A 25,089-nucleotide genomic window follows, 5' to 3' on the forward strand; every position below is an offset into this window, starting at 1 on the left:
CGCTCAACTTGACTCTCCATTGCATGGTGTAACCATAGTTGCACTCCCCTGACCTATAGGTACGCCTCCTTCCTCTAGACCAGTCATTCTCAACGGGGGCGATTTTTTTTTTAGCTCAGGGGGGGGAGCGAAAGAAACAAAATGGATTATGCATTCGAGGAGACGTCAGACTGAAACTGACAATTTTTAAGCCTAATATAAAAGATCTAGTAGCGAAGCACCAGCTGGGCCCAAGGATCTCATTAAAACACAACGTGAGTAAAAAAACAACAAAATACTTGTTTATCATTGTTGCAATAATTTTTATTATTATTTTCCAATTCAGGAGCCGATCCTTTTTTCAATTGAAAAAGGGGGCGATATGGTTAAAAAGGTTGAGAAACCCTGCTCTAGACGCACATTAAACAATCTTACCATTCACCCCACTATAACTACTACTTCTTTTGTCAGCCATTTTACATGGTAATTATCTAACCTAAGCAACCTTACTGCTTTCAACTCTTTCAATACTACTTGCATATCACATTTCTATAGTCCTATCAGTTCCCTATCCGTGTAGTTAATTACTGGAACATACTACTGGAAAATATCATATCAGCACCCACTACTGTCACATTTAAAAGCCGCTGTGATAAGTACATTGGATTAATATGATTTGGGTGATACAAGTCCATTAGAGGTGGGAACAGGACAAGAAGAATTTCTTATATTCCCGCTATGCATTCATAGGTAAGTCTTCTCTCTCATCATAATCACCCTTCTGGCATCACTCATCGATACAAAGCCTCTCCAAACTGCTCTACATTAAAATGGTTCATTGAAATATTCTACCCATCTTTCTTGTACAATCTTCACTTCCATTAACAGCTACCATTTTTTCCTTTTTCCATTTTCTCTCTCTACTCAACGCCTACCCGAATATTTGTTCAACAATAGCTAGCGCTTTTATTACTTGAGACAATATCACACCGAAGTGCAGTCATATAGGTGATAAAGGAGATATGTGAGGTAGGTTGCAGAACGCAAGGATAAAAGTTAAAAGCTCTTGACTTCCCTCACTTTTGACTTTGCGTTTCACTTCCACCCTCTTTAATTATTTCTTATTTGTTTCCTTTTTAGTTATTGTTCCTCCTATGTACGCTTATTTTCCTCTATCATCGTCTTCACTTCTCCATTATACAATTTCCTCTGTTTTCAAGCGCAAAAAATGACAGATCAAAGTAGAAATTGTATACCATGTGTTATTTGAATTTGGCTCAAATAATACTTCAACGAAATTAAAGACGACTTGTCACAGTACCCAATCTACAAATGCGTTAAGGTTATCATAATATTGTATCTTATGGAAAAATATAAATATTACATTTATTTTTCATAATCATAAATGCTTCAACAATATACGATTTATCTATTTGTTCAAAATATAGGGGGGGGGTCAAATTTATAGGCTCTTGACAATCGTGGCTAGTAACAACAAAGTAGTGAGTGTATCGTAGTGGCGCTCATTTAGAGGCTAAATAAACGTATTTGTAAAAGTATGTATTTGTAACTTGGAAGTTATTTAGTAATCACTGTGATACATTGTCACTTGTTGGACTAGTCCTGTATTAGTGTCATATGTAGCAATATGATATGCTTAGGACAAATTGTTGCATTCAATGTTTATGCTCTGGTTTAATAATAATAAATGTACGATCAACTGAAGCAACCCAGTCAGTTCGTGATAGTATATATTTTATTCCAGAAGTGCAAATTAATTTACATGTTATGACTGCTGATTTGAGTGAAACCATAATGTAAAGGAAATGGTAGTAATATACAAGGGATATTTTGTAATGATTGACATGATTAAAAGAATGGATAGTAAATCGTGAATAAAACTTATTAAAACTGGAAACCTTTCCATATTTAAATTTTAGTTTTTTTTGTGTGTGTTAATCCCCTTGTAGGATAGGTTCAAGCATTGTCTCCACATTATTGGCAACATACTGGTTTCATATATATTATATGCAATTTAGGTATCAGCAATACTAGAGTGAACCCTGTATTGTATAGCCATTGAATTGAATTGAATTTTATTCGGATACAATCATACATACAATAAGTACAATACATATAAGACTCAATATTATACATAGTACATATAATTGTACATGCGAGGATGGCACAGAAAGTCAAGAGACTTTATTTCCACTGTGGTCCTCATATAAAAACTAGGAAAAGATTGTCATAGTAAAAGCAAGGTTATAAGAAGTGTAAATTAGGATTATAAGAAGTGTAAATTAAACATATAAACATATATATATTGAATGATTGATAATACAGGTAGCTGGTAGGTTGAATGAAGGGATCAAAGGAATTTGATCTATAGTGTAGGATGGTTGAAAGTATATATTACAGTTGCGTTAAAAATTGTACATTTGCAAAAATGTGTATTATTTCTGCTAAGGTTCACAACCTGCAGCATAATTTTTTCTATTCTAGATCAACTTGCTGCTCACTTTTACTGTACTTTGCTTACTTTGTATAATTTTGTTTATCTAAGGACACAGCTGATGTGGGCATCTGTTGTCTCCAGGTAGCTCCACGTCTCCTAAGTCTGCCTTAATGATTGGAGTGTGTTAATCATGTGGCTGATGTGTCCTGGAGTAAGGTGCTGGTCAGGCACTGTTTGTAGTGGTCCTACTAAATAACACCCGGTAGTGACCAGTGATTTCCTATGGTGCACGGGCATTGTATAAGCCTGTTTTTTCAGTTCTAGTGGTTCATATCATATGAATTGTCTACTAGTGAATTAATGAAAAAAATTGTTGAATTTAGCAGGAGAAATGACACAAAGCAGAAAATCCTTTGCTGAATTTAGCGCCTGGACCGTGGCAGTGCCACTATCTTTGTTTATGTCTGGTCATTGGAAAATGTGGAATGGCTAAATTACCAGTGGTTGGAACATTAAGTTAGGCCAACAACTGGACATAAACAAAGATGGTGGCACTGCCATGGTCTGGGTGCTAAATTCAGCAAAGGATTTTCTCTTTTGTGTGTCGTTTCTCCTGCTAAATTCAGCAGTTTTTTTTCGTGAATTTACTAATAGACGAATCATTCATATGATATGAACGATTGGAATTGAAAAAAAAAACACACTTACACAATGCCCGGGCACCATAGGAAATGGACGTTGCTACCGGGTGTTGCCAGTCGCTGTCGAGTGTTAATTAGTATGACCCGTTTGTAGCCACTTGTCCAGTAGTTTTTTTAAATCTCTCTGATGTGATACCAGTTAGGATTCTTATCTTTAGAGGGGCAGAATTAAAGAGGCTTATCCCTGTATATGGGAAGCTGCGGTGGACTATGGTCTTAACTGAGACAGGCCCTCTGCTCTTCAGATGTGGTATAGTTGGTCCAATCATGGGTGATTGTTGACTTGTAAGTTGACATTTGGCATTACCCATTCCTGTGTTTTCCACATGTATATGATGGTGTATCATTCGCATTGTCTCTGGAGGGAGTAGGTCTTCAATTACACCAACTTTTCTTAAAGGAAGATCTTCCTTAACTGTGTGGTTATCATGATATAATTTTTCATCAACTGCACAGTGTAATGTATGTGTGCTCCCCTTGATCATCCATGTAAACTAATGGTAGAGAAACAAGGAAGACAAATGTTGTATACTGATGTATGTAGAAATTGGTGTTATGGCAACACAATTTTGAACCCTCTCTTGTGCAAAACAGACCCAAGTGTCTTTAACCACTTGAATACGATAACGCTGATGTATGCATCATGAACCATGAGTGGGGTATACGAGAATACTGGCGTCAGCATCCCGATTATTTTGTTGTAGCTGAATGACCCATGTATTCTGTAAACTGGCTTGGTCATGTTTTCTGTGATGTTATATTTATGCAGGGTAAAAGAGAATGAGTATAACAGCAGTAACTTTATATTTTGTAATGGATGTATTATGATACATCATTGTACATCAGGCAGCCTGATGTGCATGTGAATATTTGACTTGTAATGAAGAGGTTAAAATTTTGTTTGTAGTAATACATAATTTCCTAAATATTTTCCAGAAAGAAATGTTCACAACTAGTGTGTTGAATACTTGAGTAACTACTGTGGAGACGTATATACACTTCATGGCCTTGATTGAATTCTTTAATAGCCAGTTAATGACTGTTGTTTCACTCACCAAGAAGCCATCATGAGGGCAGCTTGTGTGATTTGCAGTGACCTCTTTGTTCAAGGGGATGATGTGTCAGCTACTCCGTGTGGTCATACTTTCCACTCTGCCTGTATTCTACAGTGGATAGAAAGGTATGTGAAGGAAATACGGTATGCTCTTGAAAACATATATATTAGTAGGTAGTTCATATATTTATTTTTCATTTTTTAAACAATTTATGCATAATTCTACACGTTTTCACCCTCAAGTGAAAAATCTGAAATATAAATCAAAATACTTAAAATTGAAATATGTTAATATAAATTTATAACAGTTGAACTTGTATTAAAGGTAATTGAATATCATTTGCTCAAAAGACATTAGTCTTGCATGTAATGCCTATTAGCTCAATTTGAATTTAGGTAAAATAGATTGGAGAGTGTGAGATGGGACCTCACAAGCATTGTTAATTTCCTGTATACTGCAATTAGGTAACTACAATTAGTTCTTTGAATCCATATACCAAAAGCTTCATCATCCTTGTAAGGGAAGTAGCCAAACTAGGTATGTACCCCATACTCATATCCATTACCCATCTATCACCCATCTTAACCTCTTCATTATGATGACACCTACGTATATGTCATGAGCCACGAGTGGGGTATACAAGGATTGCCAATGTTGGCTTCCTAATTTTATTAATTTTGTAACTGTACCTAAATGATCCCTGTATTCTGTGAACAGGCTTGATCATGTTTTATGTGACATTAAATTCATTTAGGGTGAAAGAGAATGAGTTGTATAACAGCAGTAACTTTATATTTTGTAATATGTGTATTATGATGCATTATCATACATCAGGCAACCTGAAGTGCACACAAATATTTGACTCATATTGAAAAGGTCTTTACCCCATCACCCCATCCCACCCACTGCCCAACATTATAACATATGCATACATGTTAACAATAATATTTCTCTTTTGTGGAACATCCATATTTACGCAGATCAAAGTCATGCCCTCAATGCCGACATAAGGCAACTGGGAAGAATGTTGTCAAACTCTACTTTGATTCAACAAATTGTGACAACTCTCAGGAGTTAGATCCAGTTACACTTCAACATCAGGTTGACAATCTCAAGGTATGTGATTCCTCATCCTCATAATTATTCTTAGCCTCACACATCTGTACAGTTAAAAAAAAGTGGTTATTACATTCGTACTTGAATTCGTGAGTTTTCCTTGAGATTGGAAAGCAAAAAGTTTAATTTAAGAAATTTGAATTTATATGCATTCTTGTGTATATGTATCGGGTCAACAATCTTGAGGTATATGATTCCTTATCCTCATCATTATTCTTTGCTTCATGCACTTGTACAGTTAAAGAAGTCCAGTTATTATATTTATATTTGAATTCATGTGAGTTTTCTTTGTGATCAGAAAGCAAAAATTTTGATTCAAGAAATATGAAATGTTATATATTCTCTTGTTTATGTATCTGGTGCAGATTTTTAGATAGATATTAATTTAATAGAATATTGTGTCACATAGTTTCAGATCAGGCTACGAGAGAAAGACATATCAGATCTGACAGACGATAAGAAAAAGGAAGTGGACAAAAATAAGGGACTTCTGTAGGTTAATTCACAGTTCTGTAAATTTGATGGTCATCTGCATTAAGCTCTCAGAACATGGTTTGTCACAGGATATATCTTTTGCAGTGAGGAGGTCAAGAAATTGACATCGAAGCTGAAAATTCAAGACACTGCCGTATCTGCCTTGAAGACACAGCTTCAATATTTTGATGGGCTGCAGACAGAGGTGCAAAAGAGTCGTGAAGAGGCAAAAACTCTACGGCAGCAGCTTCAAGAACTCAAAAAGTAAATTCTCTACCTTACTAAGTCTTTGGTCATAGACTTTTGTGATATTAATTACATACATATACCAATGGCCCCCTTATGAGGGAGGTAGCCAAAGTCAGACATAAATCCACTCTCACTAATTTCATCCCCATATAATCCACCCCTCTTCATCACCCCTCCCTCCCTTTTTTCTTAGCTCCTCCTAAATGAAAGGTCATTCCTGCATCTTGCCCACTGCCCTGGATCAAAAGCAATGCAGCAAGACACAGCACATCCACAGCAAGGCCTCTTCACTTAATCTGTGACCCCACCTCTCCATATCCTCATGCAGAAAAAAAGAAGAGGGGGAGAAATCCCTTTAGGCAGTGTTAAAATATCATTGTCACATACTCCCTTACTTCCCCATCCCCTATCTACTGCCTTCCATGCATCACAGCATCATCCATACACAAGCTTTCTCCACTCACCCCTATCATCTGTCTTCTCCCTTTCTCAATGCCCCTTTCACCCCATCCATTCATCTCATCCTTGGTTGCCCCCTCATGTTCACTCCCTCCACCTCTGCCTTCCACACCTCTTTCACTAATCTTTCTTTGCTCATTTTTTCCATATGCCCAAACCTTCCCAAAACTTTTTCATCAACCCGATCTCCCAACTCCCTTTCCACCCTTGCTGTCCTCCTCACCTTGTTTCTCACTCTATCCAGCATAGTAACCCCTACCATACTTCTCAGGCATTTCATCTCAAACACATATACACTCTTTCTCTCTTCCTCTCTTATGTTCCATGTTTCTGCCCCATAAAGTGGTGTCAACACAATCACTCCTTCATACAATCTCCTCTCAGCATCCATTCTCATACATACATACACCAAAGGCTTTTTCCCCCTTACAAGGGAGGTAGCCAAAAAGAATAAGGCATAAAAACCATTCCATCCCTAAATACACTCCACTCCCCTCCACCCTCTACCCTCCTTATCTTGGCACCTCCTGGATGACGGGCCATCCCTGCATCTTGTCCACTGCCCTGGGTCAGAGGCAGTGCCACAAGACACAGCACATCCAAAGCAAGGCCACTTCATTACATCGGTGACCCCCCTCTCTGCCCCCTCATGCAGAAAAGGAGAAGATGGGGGAGAAATCCCTTTGGGCTGCGTCGAAATTTTCCCACACATACTACCTCACCCCCCCCCCCATCCCCCCACCCATTCCACCTCATGCATCACAACATCATCCATATACAACCATTCTCTATTCACCCCTATCTTCTGTCTTCTCCCTTCCTTCCTCAACAGACATTCCCTTCTTCCCCAAAGCCCCTTTCACCCCATCCATCCATCTCATCCTAGGATGCCCCCTCATGTTCACTCCCTCCACATCTGCCTTCCACACCTCTTTTACTAGTCTTTCTTCACTCATTCTTACCATGTGTCCAAACCATCCCAATACTCTCTCATCCACCCCATCTCCCAACTCCCTTACCACCCCTGTTCTCCTCCTCACCTCCTCATATCTCACTCTATCCAGCCTAGTAACCCCCATCATACTTCTCAGACACCTCATCTCAAACACATTTAAACTCCTCTCTTCTTCTCTTGTGTTCCATGTTTCTGCCCCATACAGTGCTGTCGGCACAACCACTCCTTCATACAGTCTCCTCTTAGCCTCCATTCCCAAATGTCTATTCCTCATTACACTTTTTAGTCCACCAAGGCATTTACTCGCTTCTCTCAATCTACATTCTTCCTCCACCTCCACTCCACCCTTACCTGCCACATTCGTACCCAAGTATCTAAAACTATCCACTTCCTCCAGTCGCTCTCCCTTAATGCTATTCCCAAATGTCTATTTCTCATTGCACTTTTTAATCCCCCAAGGCATTGACTTGCTTCTCTCAACCTACATTCTACCTTCACCGCCACTTCTCCCTTTCCTGCCACATTTGCACCCAAGTATCTAAAGTTATCCACTTCCTCCAGTCTCTCTCTTAATACTTCCAATTTGCTGCCATCCTCTCTCCCTGTACATCTCATCACCTTTCTTTTACCCACATTTATCTTTAACTTCCTTCTTTTGCACACCTTCCCATGCTCTGTCACTAACTTCCTTAATCCCTCCTCTGAATCCTCTCCAAGTGCAGTGTCATCAGCCAACAACAAGAGGCTTATCTCCAATTTTTCTCAATTTTATTTAACTATCTCCAATCCCCAGCCCATTAACCTTATGTTTACCTCTTGAACCACCTCATCCATGTATAAATTGAACAGCCAGGGTGACATAACACATCCCTGGTGAAGTCCCACCTTTACTTCAAACCAATCACTCTATCCATTTCTAGTTCTAACACAGGCTCTACTACTCTCACAAAAACTCTTGCCTGCTCATAACAGCCTTCATCCTATCCCATATATCTTCATTACCTCCTACAGTGCCTTCTTGTCTACCCTGTCTTAAGCCTTTTCCAAATCCATGAAGGACCAAAAAGCATTCTTACCTTTTCCTAAAGCTTTCTCATGTATCTGTCTTACGACAAAAATCTGATCCACACAACCCCTACCGGTCCTAAACCAACGCTGTTCCTCACCAATTACCCCATCTGGTCCCCTTAATGAAAACCCTCCCATAAGCCTTCCCAACTACACTCAACAAACTGATCCCTCAGAAACTACAACATTCACAATTGTCCACCTTTCCCTTGTAAAGTGAAACTATACAGACACTCCTCCAGTCCTCTGGCACTCTACCCTTTTTTAAACAAACATTAAACATCACCAGCCAGTCCACTGGATTCTGTGAACTGGTTTGATCACATTTTTTGTGTTTATTATTACTTAGAGTAAAAGAACAGTAATACAGCAGTTACTTTTTATTTTATAATGCGAGTAGTGTGGTGAATCGTACATATGGCAACCAATGCAGAACGCGAGAATCTGACTTGTACTGAAGTGGTTAATTGGGGAGGAGCACTTTTATGTTTTACTTACTGTCATATTATACTTATATTGATCCATCTGGATGATCTTTCGTTTCAGTGTGGAGAAGATCTTGGCTGGTACTAGTGAAGAGGTAGACTTCATGCTAGAGTCGTATGGCGAGAACTCATCTTCACATGGTCTCGCAACCTTTTGTGCCATCCTCAAGAAGTAAGACTGCTTGTACTGTATTCACTTGTGTCAAAGGTTTTTCCCATTGTATAGGAATATATAATGTATGTCTATACCTTTATGCTCTTGTGTAAGTGAAGTGGGCCCTGCTGTGGATGTGCTGTGTCTTGCTGTATTGCTTCTAACCTGAGCAGTGGACAGGAGACAGGGATGACCCATCACCCAGGACGTGTTAAGATAAAAGGGAAACAAAGGTAATGAATGGGAGTGGAATGGGTAGGAGTGGGTGTATGCCTTTGATTTTCCTCCCTTATAAGGGTGAAGAAGCCCTTAGTATATAGGTAGGCAGATATAGTATAACATTTTTATCCAAGATTGGGGCACACTTAGATATCTGAAAATCTGGATCTACTATACAATCATTCATTTAATCCATTGACTTTCCCATAAAGGAGTACATGCATATACCAAGTGCTTTTTCCCCCTTACAATTGAGGTAGCCAAAGTCAAATGCATAAATTCACTCCCACTCATTTCATCCCCATACACTCCACTCCCATTCACCACCCCTCCAATAAGACACAGCACATCCACAGTAAAACCACTTTATTTAATTAACAAGCCCACTCTCCACCCCCTCATGCAGAAAAAGATCCCTTGAACCCACCCACCACACATATCACATCGTATAAAGACAGCCACCAAATACAACATAAAACAATTCCAGCAGTGTTATACTCAATTACCTACAATAACTTGCCCCATAGTGTATCCATACAAAAACACATGTACACTCAGATCACAAAACAATCACTCCTTATCAGACTGCCAAATTCTATACCAAACTCCCTCAGAAATCAAACCAACAAAGACAGGGGAATGAGGGGGAGGAGATGGGTGTGGGTGGAGAATGGATTTGTGCTTGGTGACATGCAGTGTGTACTTAGGGATGGTTTTGAGGAACCCCTACAGATCAAAACAAAGGCATGGGTTAAGGATTGAAAAGGGCTAATGCATCAGAGTAATGGCTGTATCCAAGAGTAGAGCTTAGGACTAATGTACAAATGATCAGTGAGTTTGTTGCAACTTTTCTTTTGCAGGAGACCCATAGAACCCAGGAACCTTTGACTGCTAATTCTGCTCATAAAAATTACTCAACAAGGATATTTTGTATTGGTGTTGGGGATGGGGAGAGTGGAGTTGATAGAGTTATAGGTATCTGGGAACTGATAAATGAAAGGTGAAAACTGGTAATGGGTGTCCTAATATCAGTATTATAGTAGAATTAATTTTGCCATGGTAGAGGGGAGTGGAGTATGTAGGGGATGGAATGGGTGGGAGTGGTTTCTATGCCTTGTCTTTTGGCTACCTCCTGTGTAAGGGTGAAAAAAACCTTTGGTATATGTATGTATCTATTCAAAAAAGATTATAAAATTGTGCTTACTATGGTACTGGTATGTACATTTCAGAGAGATGACCAAGGCTGTGGATGACAAAAAGCGACTGCGTGAGGAGGCCAGAGCAAGCAAAGCTGAAAGTGTGTCTCTTACTGTGAAATTGAAGAAGCTCAATAAAGAATTGGTAAGACTTTCTTCATATTAAGTTTTGTGAAATTATGGTATGTGATTAACCTAATGAGAAATAAACACTTGGGAATGGATGCTAAGAGGAGATTGTATGAAGGGGTGATTGTACTGATAGTACTGTATGGGGCAGAAACATGTAACATAGAGAAGAAGAATTTAAATGGAATCAAGATGAAATGTCTGAGAAGTATGGTAAGGATTACTAGGCTGGATAGATTGAGAAATGAGGTGGTGAGGAGGAGAGCAAGGGGGAAAAGGAGTTGGGAGATAGGGTTGATGAAAGATTATTGGGATGGTTTGGATACATGGAAAGAATGAGTGAAGAAAGATTAGTAAAAGAAGTGTGGAAGGCAAAGGTGGATGGAGTGAACAGGAAGGGGCAACCAAGGATGAGATGGATGGATGGGGTAAAAGGGGCATTGGGAATGGGGGGATGTCTGTTGAGGAAAGAAGGGAGAAGACAGAAGATAGGCATAAATACAGAATGGTTGTTGTTGGAGTGTTCATTTGTTGTCATTTGGCTGAGGGCAGCCATATTGGATTTTGTGTGGTTTACTGAATGGACACCAGGTGGCAGTGTTGTTGAGATGCTATGTGGAGTGCTGGGTCCCCAGTGTAAAGGAAGAGGTGACTGGAGCAAGGTTGGAGAAAAGACTGTTTGGAGCTAATACTGGTAGCAGAGTGTGACAATGGCCTCCTCTAAGTGTCCCCATAAGTTTGATAATGAATTCAAATATGAAAACTGTAAAAAGGATATACCGTATTTTCCGGCTTAAAATTCGCATCGGGTTATAATGCGCACCCATGCACTTCGTTATCTCAGTACACAGATAGCGCGCACCGACGTATAACGCGCATGCCAGGAAAAGTCACTGGTGGCTAAAGCTCGTGAACTGCATGTATGCGACTCCTGTTTGCGTTGGTCCATTGTTTTGTGGGAAATTTGAGCCATGAAAAGTTTATTGAATACAAAATGTACATGAAAATTTTTGGATTTTTACAGAAAAATTGCAATTTACTATCCTGAGGAAATAATTCATCTTACAAGTTTTTATCACCGTGTACAAGTTTTTATCGCCATGCAGCAACAAACTATGTTTCGGTTCATAAGTGTCTTTACTGAAGTGACGTTTAGTTTAACAAACTCTCGCAAGAGGGTGTTTAGTGTAGGCTAGATTGGCAATAGAACTGTCAATCTCGGCCCTGATCTAGCATATTCCGGGTGAGCTAAAATGGCCAACGTTCATGATGTTGGTACCAGTGCTGTTTTACGGATCCCAAATATTTGCATAGACTACGATAATTAATGTTAGTAAAAATAAACCAATGAAATAACGGCGATTAATTACTTAGTATCATGTGAACGAGGTTACATGGAGAAGTATTTTTCATTGGCTAGAGCCACCGCTGGGAAATCTGTTGATTTGTCACTAAATTAAGTGTCAGTTTAGGCATCAATCAGGACACAACTAAGAAAAAGTCGGAACTACATGTACCGGTATATGACTCATGTTGTGCGTTGGTCCCTTATTACTTTGTAGCTTAAATAGTTTGTAGGAAATATGATCTAAAAAAAGTTTATTGAAAGTAAAATATACAGAAAAATTTCGGGATTTTTACAGAAAATGTTCATTTTATATCTTGAGGAAATGATTCGTCTTTACCATTTTTTATTTAATATTGAAACAAACTACAGACTGTTTCATTTTAGCTTTGAACCTGCAATGACAGTGGTGAAATAGGACAGTCTCTCATCGAGGTGACGTTTAGTTAATATAACTCCCGAAAAAGGGTGTTGTAGTCAGGTGTTTGACACGAGTTTATGAACGGCTGCAATGGAATTTGTACCATACCTAAAGTGAAGCAACAAAGCCAACATAAAAATTCAAACTAGGATGCTGTGAACATGGGCAAATATCATGAATATTGATCATGTTTCATGGTGTTTAGGCCTATTTAAACATGAAAAATAAGATTCGATAGATACCTACCTATACCAAATATTTATATAGCCCATGCTGGCGTATTCTTTCATGTCACCATGGCTGTTCTTCTTGTTCTCACGGAACGTCACGGAGAAGTGTGCCGTCCCGACTTTGTGACAGCCAACATCGTCACGTTGTTGTGAAAAAAATTACACACACAGCCGCAGAATTTTTATCGTAGGCCGTAGATAATGCGCACCACCGGATAACGCGCACCCCCCATTTTTAGGCCCTTCCAACGGAAAAAAGTCGCGCACTATACGCCGGAAAATACGGTAAGCATATGGAGTGAGTTAACTGATTTAGCTAAAGATGTAGGCATTGGCTATATGGTTATTATTAACTGGCTGGGCTAGGACTTTGTCTTCTGAAATTTAATTAAAAGTTCTGAAGGGTGAAAATGGTGTAAAGAACAATATTGAGAAACTGAACATGTTGTTCTTGCCTGATAAAGGTTGATGTCAATTTGCAGCGTTTTCATAATTTGTGTAATATCAGAAGAAATAACAGGAATATTAATGAATATGTGAGTGAGTTTGAACATACATACTTTAAGTTTATACAGGAGGGAATGACACTGCCGGACTCTGTGATGGCTTTTATGTTTCTTGCTTCAAGGAATTTGGCTGAATGTGAGACTCAAATTGTGATGGCGGCGATCTCTGAAATAAACTATAATGATATGAGATCTAACATGTCTTTGGTCAGCAATTGAGTGTGCACTCAACTCGGGAGTCAGATCTGAATATAGATGCAGTGTCCCTCAAGCATTAAAGCTGTCTTTTTTTTTTTTTTTTTTTTTCCGATAACAAAGAGGTCAATTAAGCCACCTATGGACAGCAACCACATAGAGCATCACTGAGATATGGATTTTGAAAAAGAGGAAGAGGAGCAGCAGTGTCGACACAAATTGACTTGAGTGATCGAGAGACTAATCGAAGACTCATTCCTCTGGGTTGTGATGGCCAAGTTTCATGATGTGTGATATGTGATTTGCGTTACCATTGGGCTTGATATTGTTCGCATTCATACAAGAATAAGGGTGTCATCAAGGGGTAGCAGTGAATGAGATACTGGTGGTAATAGTGAGGAACATATGGTACAAATGTCATTATTTGTTGGGTAACTAGTGATGAAAATATCAGACTAAGATTATGCATTTGGTTAAGGAGTCTTGAAATTGTGGTATTTTGGACACTGGTTGTTCAACTACAGTTAGCAGTCAACAGTGGTTGGATAATTACTTAGCAATATATGTGATGAAGGGATGGCCATGGTGAGAGGGGAGTGGAGTATGTAGGGAATGGAATGGGTGGGAGTGGTTTCTGTGCCTTTGTCTTTTGGCTACCTCCCTTGTAACGGGGAAAAAGCCTTTGGTATATGTATGTATGTACATTTACATTTTAAGGTGTAACCTATAGATCCATTAAGCATGTAGTATTTCCATGTTGGATTGGAGGTGTGAGATTAGAGGTGTTGGACAGTGAAAAGAAGGAATTCCATGCTCTGATTGGTCAACTAGCTGGATAACTACACAAATGAGACCTGACTTTGCCTTTGATGTGTGTGAACTGAGCAGACATTGTAAAAATGCCACAGTGGCTGATGCTGTGAGACTCAATAAGATTATCAACCGAGTTGTGGGTGACCATTTTTGCTTGCTGTTTAGAAAGCTGTCAGCTGTGGAGGACTGTATAATTGAGTGTTTCTTAGACATTTCCTTTAGGAACCTATCTGATGGTGGCTCCCAGGGAGGATTTATGCCATTTTATTTTGGCTACCTCTCTTGTAAGGGAGAAAAAGCACTTGATATATGTATGTATACAATATGAGACTCAGTCTAGGCATATCAGTAATATAATTTGTGAAAATCCACTCCAGTTGCATAGGCATGTCACACATTTCCCTGATGGTGATCCTATTCAGTGTTGTCTCCACAAGAGGCAACCCTTGATGGAGGAGATGAAGGAGATACCTGCAGAACTCATGGTTGGGGACAAGTCATTTGAATCTGCTTGAAGTTGTTGGCAACAGTATGTGAGAGACACCCCCCCCCCCTTCCTTTCTCCTACCATGCCCTCCCAATTGATGATGATCATCATAACAGGTGATGCTGAGTGGATGAATGAAGTGGGCATTGGGTGCATGAAGAATCTCTCTTGAGCAGGGAAGAGAGAGGACAAGTCACAATGTGAGTGGGAAGTGGTTATGAATGGATAAGGAAGTGTGCCTTAAAGAGATTTCTCCTTATTTGCTCTGTAAATTCTGGAGTGGATGAGACGGGAGGGTTGCCATGTAATGAAGCAATTGGCATAATCCAGCTTCAGCTGCCAGGCCCTACTGTGGAGGTGCTGTCTTGTTGTATCACCTCTAACCTGAGCAGTGGGTAGGGGAAAGGAGGGTGAGGGCTGGGACGACCTTTCATGTAGAGATGTATCAGATATCCACATCCGCGGAACATCCGCATATTAATTCACATCCGCATCTGCATTTGTGGTGAAATATACATCCGCATCCGCACTCTACAGAGGATGTGTGGATGCGGATGTGTGTTTTGTATTGCACAACCTATAGATTATAGAGTAATATATAGACATGCAGTTACAGACTAGCAGAGTAGTAGAGTACTGCCTGGTGCTTACAGACGAGTTCAAACAGAGCTTAGAAATGTGGAGTAAATTTATTGATGTGTGTCTAATGAATTAATTATCTAGTAAAACTAAAGCAAATAATATCACGGATCCATTTCCTTTCAAACTTACACAACATAATGTGTCTAGAATTTAGGGGAAGGTCAGGAGAAGGGGGCGAATTTTACTTAGTGACTATGAAGTACAAATACATAGTAAATAAACTGCAAACTGTGAATGGTGGAATGTTAGATACTTAGTAATGACAGATGAGTGAGTCACTGTGTGTGTGTGTGTGAGGAGGGTGAAGAGGGAGATAGAGAGGAGGCTTATCACCCTTGCTTGTCACCTTCACCCCGATGCCTTACTGCTGGAGAGAGAGAGATTGTAATGTGTGTGTCGTGTGGCTGAGTAATGTCCTACATTGCAGTCTTAGACCTTATTCCCACTTCACATGGTAGAATTCAGTGCTTCTTCCTTAAATACTTTTAATGCAAATGTTTCCATAATTATACAAATAATAATATTTAAAAAATATGAACCGGCAGCGCTGAGCTGTTCTAATTGCACGAGTTTTCCTGTTGTCACCTGTTTCCCCTGATACAGTGAGTTGCCGATGAGTAGATTTTCACAGAGGAAGGGTAATATTAGCTATTGTTTTATTATTATCATCATTATTACTGTTATAGAGGGCTTTTTGATGTATTTTCAGAGTGCAAAATTATGGGATGCTTCTAACCCTAAGGCAAAGAAACTGGATAAATGCATTGCAGAAATGTTAGTCATGGATGATTTGCCTTTCAGTCATGTTGAGGACATAGGATTCATGAGACTGATGACTGAAGCTGCTCCACTATACAGTCTAAAGCAGCGAAATTTCTATTCATCAATGATATGTAGTGATATGTATGAGTCTGTTTTCAAGAAAATAAAAGAAATAATTGATGAAGTGAAGCAAGACAACAAACTTTCCTTCACAACTGATGTGTGGTCAGATACCTCAGCAGGTGTCTCATTGCTGAGTTTAACTGCACATACCATAAATAAGGAATTTGAAAGAACAAACTTTGTGCTAGGTGCTGAACCACTGGAAGAACGACATACAGGAGAGTATATTTCCAAAATGTTTGATGATATGCTGATGAAGTGGGACATATCTCGTACAAATGTGCACTGTGTTCTGCGTGATGCTGGAGCAAATATGAAAAAAGCTGTTTCTCTCAGGTGTAAATAATTTGGATTGTACTGTGCATAAAATACAGATGATTGCTAAAACTGGGTTATCATCACATTGTGATATAGAAAACATGATCAAAAAAGCTCGTAGTATTGCTACGCACTTTCATCACTCAACTATGGCACAAGATGAACTTAAAAAATATTCAGGACAGGCTGCAAGTACCTAAACTCTCTGTTATTACAAAGGATTACAAAGGCGGAGCATGCCGACAGGAGACCTTTTGATCCATATCTAGGTCGGATGCAAAAAAAAAAAAAAAAAAATCATATTAATAATAAAACAATAAATAAAAACTATAATAATGTAAATAACAAATAAAATACATAAATAAATGCATAGGTATACTTAAAATAATAAACAAACAGGTAAATAGTAAATAATAATAAATTGACATATAACTAATAATAAATGAAAATCAGACAGACAAATGATAACAAAACAAAAACAAATAATATAAAATAAATTATAATCATTACAGCATCTTACTTAGGTATTTATCTAAATGATTCTTAAAGCTTCGAACTGAACTACATTGCACTACCTGTGCAGGAAGTTTATTCCATTCATTAACTACACGGTTGGCAAAGTTGTTTCTACCTACTTCCAAATTGAATCTATTTCCGGACAGTTTGAGACCATTGTTTCTTGTCTGATTCTCATTCAATGTGAAAATTTTGTCATTTTTGATGTCAATTCCCTTTAAAATCTTAAAGACCTGTATCAAGTCACCTCTGAGTCTACGCTTTTTTAGGGAAAACAGATTCATGTGCTTTAGTCGATTTTCGTATGATTTATTTTTGATATTTGGAATCAGTTTTGTGGCACGCCGTTGTACTTTTTCCAGTCTGTCAATGTCTTTAATGAGATTCGGTGACCATACGGAAACAGCATATTCCAAATGTGGATGAACTAATGATTTATATAGCTTGTTAATGAGTGATGGACTTTTGAAATCAAAAGATCGCGCAATCAGTCCCAGAATCTTATTTGCTTTGTCAGAGGCTGAAATACACTGCTTGGATGATTTGAGGTCGTTACTGATAATTACGCCGAGATCTTTTTCACTATCCACTTTTGTTGACGAATTTCCAAATAACTTGTAATCGTACTTACTGTTATTTTTACCTATGTGCATTACCTTGCATTTACTTGTGTTAAATTTCATTAGCCACTTTTCAGACCATTGCTGTAATTTATCTAAATCTTCTTGAATATCTAATTGGTTTGAGTGATCATTTGCCACTCCGCACAGTTTTGTATCATCAGCAAATTTGGAAACAGTAGATTTTAGTCCATGGTCTATATCATTTATATATACTATGAATAGAAGTGGCCCAAGAACGGAACCCTGAGGAACTCCACTTGCAACACTTTTCCATCCAGAAGTTTTTCCATTTAAAACAACTCTCTGTTTTCGACCATTCAACCAATTACTAGTCCAACCTAATAGGCTACCACTTATTCCATGCAAAGCTAGTTTAGTAAGTAGTCTTTCGTGTGGGACGGTATCAAAAGCTTTTGCAAAGTCTAGATATATTAAATCTACATTGTTTCTTTTGTCATAATTCGAGATAACTGTGTTGTAGAATTCGAGTAAGTTAGTCACGCAAGAACGTTTCCGTCTGAAACCATGCTGGCTATCATTTATCAAAAAGTTACTTTCTAAATGATGTTCGATAGCATCTCTGATGATAGTTTCCATTATTTTTCCTACGATTGAAGTCAAACTTATAGGCCTATAGTTATTTGGTTTCTTTTTGTCACCTTTTTTGAATATGGGAGTAACGTTAGCTAGCTTCCATTCTCTTGGGACATCTCCGGATATAATGGATTTCTTGAAAATAATTTCTAATGGAACAACAATCTCATTTTTCATTTCCTTAAAGATTCTTGGATGCCAACCGTCAGTCCCTGGTGTTTTATTAACTTTGAGTTTGTCTATACACCTTTTATTCATGATACACCTACAAGATGGAATAGCACCTTACACATGCTAAGAAGAACACTAGAAATAAAGGAATCTGTGTGTGTGTGTATGCTGCTACCATCTCCAAAATCAAACAGCTCAGCAATACTGAGTGGTTGATTATGCATAAATGTGTGCAAGCCTTACAACCTTATGAAGATATCACAAAAAAACTTAGTGACTCCATATCAACAGCAGCTGAAGTGATTCCACTTGTAAAGTCCTTAAAACACACTCTTCAGCATACCACATCAGTAGTTTCTAACCCTGTTGAAGAAACTCATACTTCAGATACAAGCTCTGAAGATGAACCAGGCTCAGGATCAGTGATTGAGTTAAATGAAGACAGACAAGCAATGCAGGCAGTAAACTTCATGAAAGAAGCAATGCAAGCTGATGTTGAGAAAATATTTTCTTGGATTGAAAATGAAGATCTTTACAGAATTGCAACGTACATTGACCCAGGATACAAGAGTAAATTTTTTCATCTCACGTCACTGATCAAGTAAAATCATCACTTGCCAGAGTATGTGAGAAGCTTCGTCAGACGACTATTCTAGAAGAGGAAGATGGAGATCCAAGAAGGAAACAAAGAAGAAATGATACGAGTGAAACACCTACCACCTGTGGAACATTAGATGAAGCAATGACCTCTATTCTTGCCTCCAGCAGTGATGATGAAGCAGAAAAATCATCTGTAGTAACTTTACTCATGAAAGATATTGAGGAATATCACAGAGAGAAAAGAATAAGTGGAACAAGTCAAGATAGTTTGCAATGGTGGAAGACAATGAAGACAGTCTACCCTGATTTGGCAAAGGTAGTTTGCCAGTATCTCTCCTGTCCACCAAGTAGCGTTCCTAGTGAGCAGCTGTTTAGTAGTGCTGGCTTGATATATGACGCTAAGCGCAATCTGCTTTTGCCTGAAAAGGTAGATAAGCTACTGTTTTTGAAACAAAACTTGCCCATCTTGAACTTTAAATATTAAGTAATAAATATGTGTTTATAGTATCAGTTCAATCAGTTGGTTATAAATTTATAGTTAACCACTTTCAAAAGGGTGGAGGTTGGGGAAAGTGGTTGGTGGGATGCACGACGAGTTGGGTCCACATCCCGCATCCTGGTAACGCACCAAATGTGTGGCTGAAACTTGTCATAAAACTTTATTGTAACAAAAAGTACTTCTACTTTACTTCCACTAGTATACTCTGGAACTCCCTTCCTGCGTCTGCATTTACGTCTTCCTATGACTTAAATACTTTCAAAGAGAGAAGTATCAACTATTAAGACACCATTCGAACTCATTTGGCAGTATTTTGGTTCTCCCACCTTGTTTTTATTTGTTACTTCTCCTGTCTGCATGGTCTGACACTGAAACAGGCTCTTTTTTTTTTTTTTTTTTTTTTTTGGGGGGGGTCCTCTTGGTGAGAACGTTTGATGTGAAAACATCCGCGAGAATGTCATATTTTGATATCCACATCTGCATTTGCATCCACATTTTAGTAGGGACTGATATCTGCATTCACATTTGCATCCGCAAAATGACATCCACATCCGCGGATGTCTGAAATTCGACATCCGATACATCTCTACTTTCATGTATAAACACCTAAGGTAGAAGGGAGAGCAAGTGAGTTTTGGGTGTGTGTAGGTTGGGGGAAGGCTGGGTATATGTTTGACTTGGCTTCCCCCTTTTCAAAGGGGGGAAAGGGCCTTTTGGTAAATGTATGTATGATTGTGTCTATTTATGTATTTATATTCTGAATTACTTTAGGGAAACTTGAAAGACAACCTCAACCTTGCAACAAAGGAAAATGAATCGTTACGTCGGGAACGAAATTCACTCCAGAAGAAAATTCAGAGTTTAGAGGATGCCATTACTTCTCCATCAGGTACCCTTTGTCTACAAGGAGCTAAGATAAAATGGGTGAAGGGTGGGTTTTACTCCTTATAAAGGGGAAGGGGCATGTATCATTTTGCCAGCAACTATGGAGGTGCTGGTTTTCAATCATCGAAATTAAAGTAAAAAAAAAAATATTATTTGCTTCATCAGGTTTGAAATCTTGTAGACTTATCATCTTGCATGCCATATCCAATTTCAGTTTGTTCATTTTATCTACAGCTCTTCTTGAAAAGTTGAATTTTTTTAATTGAATGGTTTTGTTCATGTTCTTTTTGTAGTTTATCTTGACATCCTGTAAGGCACAGTCAGGTGAATACTAATGTGCAAATATTGATGAATGTTCTGTAAACATTATGAAATATATTATGCACTAATTTTAGGTGATGTAAGAAATAGTGCCCTGCACAGGCTCATCACAGAAAGCCCAGCACCTGAGCACCTTAAGAAGGCCTTGGCCAGGGAAAAGATCAATGAAGAATCTCTCATTACTCCTGAGGTAAGGATTTGTTTTGTGGGAACAAAAACTCTTATTAACAAAACCTTGTAAGGAGAAAGTGCCTTTTGGTATTTGTAATACTTTAGTATGTACTGCTCACTCTCACAATAGTATTGCATTGCAGTATATTCATTAATAACTGCTGTTTTAGTATATGTAAACTGTACATAATGTTATGGTAGTCATTGCACTACAGTATTGCAAATTTTCTGATAGTGATTTAATTTAGTCAAGTACAAGTTGTTAACAGTCTCCCTCCTTCTCCCCCTCCCCCCCAACCTGCATAGCAAGGGAGCTAAGCATGGAAGAATTTCCGTGTCCCATTTGTTCCCATTACATTCGTTCCTTTTACTCCTTTCTTCATAAACCATGTAGAAATTGCACTTCATTCCTTTCTTAGTGGTACTTTTAATTCACTATGGTTACTAGCCCTCACAGTTGATACACATAAGCTTCATCCCACATTTTAAAGGTAAAAAAGAAATCTAATAGAATAGTGGCAGGTACGGGATTTGGACAACAGAAAGGAACTATTATTACTGTATATAACCAACTTATGAAAACCACACTTAACCATGCATCCAACTTCTTACAACATTTTGTCATGGAATTTCCATTGCATTTGCTGTCTAAATAAATGAGAAGTCAAGAACAGGCATATTGTGTGGATATTTTGAATTTAATCCCATTGCTTTACTAAGGACAACTTTTGTAAAGGGTTGTCATTGTTTATTGATGGTGGATATCCCCCATTATTTGTGATTTACATATACCAAGGCTACCTCCCTTGTAAGGGGGAAAAAGCCTTGGTATATGTATGTAGTTCTCAAAAATTTAACAGTGAAGTTTGTAACTCGGCCAATGAACTGTGAACTTTGCAGGTTGTTCGCACCATGTCTAAAATGACAGAGTCAGACTCCCCAGCCACCACCTCCACTGCAGGTGTATCAAGTGATAAAAACATGGTAAGGAAACACAATATTTGTTATCAGAATTTCATTTTAAGTAAAAATAAAGGCAAAACAAAACCTTGGTCTTTAGATATATGTAAAGATGAAAGGTAGGATTGGATGTATGTCATGTAGAATATCTGACCAAAGGTGAGGTAGTAAGAGTGGAGTGGCTGTAAGATTGTTTACTGTTTGTCTAAGGGAAGTAAGTGCCCCAGTAGATCAGATGGATGCATATATACTCATGTTATACTAGAGGAAGGGAGACATATGAGTATATAATAGTTTTAGAGGGATCAATATGTTAAGTATAGTTGTGATAAGGAAAGGGTTTTTAGTCAATCTGGAGTCCAGGTCCCTCCTGCAAGAGATTCACAGCTTCCAGGTGACTGGCAATGGCCATTAGATTGGCCCATGAGTCACTCAAAGAAGAGGGTCATGGGGGAGAGCTCCAACCAGAACCTTAGTAATTAGGTCATTAAGTGTGTGGATGAGGTACAGGTGAAAATAAAAGTGAAGAGATTGAGTGTGTTTGTGAGAAGAAATATGGATGTGTTAGCATTGAGTGAAACTAAGTTGATAGGGAAAGGTGATTTTGAGTTTGGGAGTGTGGTAGGGAGGGCATCAGGAGTGATGAGTGGGTTAGGGAGGGAAGGAGTGGTGCTGTTGGTAAGTGACGAGACAGAAAAGTGTTTGGTGGAGGGGAGGAAAGTTTCTTTAAGGATGGTGTAGTCAAAGGTAAAATTGTGATGGGAGATATGGGCTTTTGTGAGTGCTTATGGTTTTTCATCTCGCACTGACCTACACCAGCTATTCTTAGACAGTAACATAGTATTTCATCCTTAGGTGAACTATGGGCCCATCCAGTGGCCATTGGCAGTTACATGGGAACTGTTGGTTTCCTGCAAAAGAGAGAGACTTTAGGTAACAGATTGATTGATTGATTTCCTCTCTGTAAGTATATTGCTCTGTTTGCAGATAGCAAGCAGTTTGGAGTCTTCATATTCACCTGTTAATTCAAGTGGTATTGGTTTAAAGCGACCGCTAGCCAGTAGTACGAATTTGGTCTTGTCTGGATCTCCCACCACAAATTATACAATATTCAAAAAGAAAAGTGCTCCACTAGTACTAGGTGAGTCATTATAATTGCTTTAATAACTTCATTGTTGATATTTAATACATTAACCTTCCTTATAAGGACTTGATCTTACTAGAGGTTACAACATGTAACAAGAAAATTAACTAATTAAGGCTTGTGTGATGGCTATATGATTTGACTTAGCTACTCCAGTTATAGGAATGAAAAGGCCTTTTGGTATTACTGTATGTATTCATAAATCTCTTACTATTCACAGGTAATGAAAAGAACAGTAAGTTGCGCATAGGAATGCCCCGCCAGGAAGGCCTTGGTTATGATGGGTTGGGAGGGCACCATCAACATCAGGAGTTTCCGAAACCCAAACCAACATACTTGAAGAAGAAGAAGGCTGTTCGGGTGGTCTGCAGAAATGGGGGAAATTTAAAGATACAAGCTTCAACTCTCAAGGACTACTTGAAATGTGATTTTGATTCAAATTAGAAGGGTATGTTGCATTATATGAAAGGAGGATTTGAATAAAAATTACTTTGATTGAAATACGTGTCCATGTCACCCACAGAACTTAACTCTATAATCTTAGGAATTTATTCTTCCTTTAACAGAATGGATGGCAGCTCGGAACACTTGGAGTTGTGTGTGATGCAAGAGAGATCAGGTCCAATGGATTATTTGATTGATTATGTAATAGAAACTTGATGAGAAGGACAGGAATTAAGTTGTGTCTGTAAATGTACATTCAGAGAATTGCTTGTAGTTGTATAGACTCTAGAATATTTACTGGTTTATTGACTTCCAAATAATTTAGTACATCCAGGAACTAAACATGGTAGGGGAAACTTAGAAAGTTACTTAGATATCATTTTGTTACCTGTTAACCACCCCATTTAAGAATTCTGTTGAGTCCAAGTTTGATATGAGCCAGTTCCTGTTTGTGAATTTTAATTAGTTCTTAAAATGTTTAAATACATATACCAAAGGCTCTTTCCCCCTAACAAGGTACATACATACGTATACCAAAGGCTTTTTCCCCCATACAAGGGAGGTAGCCAAAAAGAAGTCATAAAATCCATTCCCACCCATTCCATCTCTAATACACTCCACTCCCCTCCACCCTTTACCCTGCCTCTTATCTTGGCACCTCCTGGATGACAGGTCATCCCTGCATCTTGTCCACTGCCCTGGATCAGAGGCAGTGTTGCAAGATACAGCACATCCATAGCAAGGCCGCTTCATTAAATCGGCGACCCCACTCTCCATACCCTCATGCAGAAAAGGAGAAGATGGGATGAAATCCCTTTGGGCTGCATCAAATTTTTCTCACACATACTACCTCACCCCCCATCCCCCCACCTATTCCACCTCATGCATCACATCATCCATATACAACCATTCTCCATTCACCCCTGTCTTTTGTCCTCTCCCGCCCTTCCTTAACCAACCTTCCCCTCTTCCCCAAAGCCCCTTTCACCCCATCCATCCATCTCATCCTAGGTCGCCCCCTCATGTTCACTCCCTCCACCTCTGCCTTCCATACCTCTTTTACTAGTCTTTCTTCACTCATTCTTTCCATGTGTCCAAACCATCCCAATACTCTTTCATCCACCCTATCTCCCAACTCCCATACCACTCGTTCTCCTCCTCACCTCCTCATTTCTCACTCTATCCAGCCTAGTAACCCCCATCATACTTCTCAGACACCTCATCTCAAACACATTCAGACTCCTTCTCTCTTCCTCTCTTATGTTCCATGTTTCTGCCCCATACAGTGGTGTTGGCACAGTCACTCCTTCATACAATCTCCTCTTAGCATCCATTCAGGTAAGTAGCCAAAAAACAAAGGCATAAAATCTACTCCCACCCATTCCATCCCTACATACTCCACTCTCATTCACCCCACTCCTTCCCTCTTATCTTGACTTCTCCAGGATGATGGGTCATCCTTGCATCTCGCCCACTGCCTTGGGTCTGAAGCAGAGTTGCAAGACACAGCAGGTCCACACCAGGGCTGCTTCATTAAATCAGCAGCAGCATCCCCTCATGCAGAAAGAGAGAAGACACATACTCCCTCACCCCTCCTCCCCCACCCACTCCCTTTCATGCAT

At 38.9% G+C, this 25,089-nt stretch overlaps 1 protein-coding gene across 1 annotated transcript; it reads left to right on the forward strand.

Moving 5' to 3' along the window:
• The first annotated feature begins 1,452 nt into the window (after positions 1–1,452).
• nopo (TRAF interacting protein no poles) lies at positions 1,453–25,083 on the forward strand. The gene is made up of 13 exons (XM_076204834.1): positions 1,453–1,535; positions 4,075–4,318; positions 5,174–5,309; positions 5,719–5,801; positions 5,889–6,047; positions 9,061–9,171; positions 10,602–10,713; positions 20,314–20,431; positions 20,823–20,938; positions 21,820–21,903; positions 22,867–23,020; positions 23,244–23,471; positions 23,590–25,083. Exons 2-12 carry the CDS (start codon positions 4,206–4,208, stop codon positions 23,465–23,467), a joined length of 1,410 nt encoding a protein of 469 aa, XP_076060949.1. The 5' UTR covers positions 1,453–1,535; positions 4,075–4,205; the 3' UTR covers positions 23,468–23,471; positions 23,590–25,083.
• The last annotated feature ends 6 nt before the right edge of the window (positions 25,084–25,089 follow it).

Source organism: Oratosquilla oratoria, chromosome 21 (genome assembly GCF_046742065.1).
Source record: "Oratosquilla oratoria isolate Oo_2021 chromosome 21, ASM4674206v1, whole genome shotgun sequence".
Lineage (NCBI taxonomy): Eukaryota > Metazoa > Arthropoda > Malacostraca > Stomatopoda > Squillidae > Oratosquilla > Oratosquilla oratoria.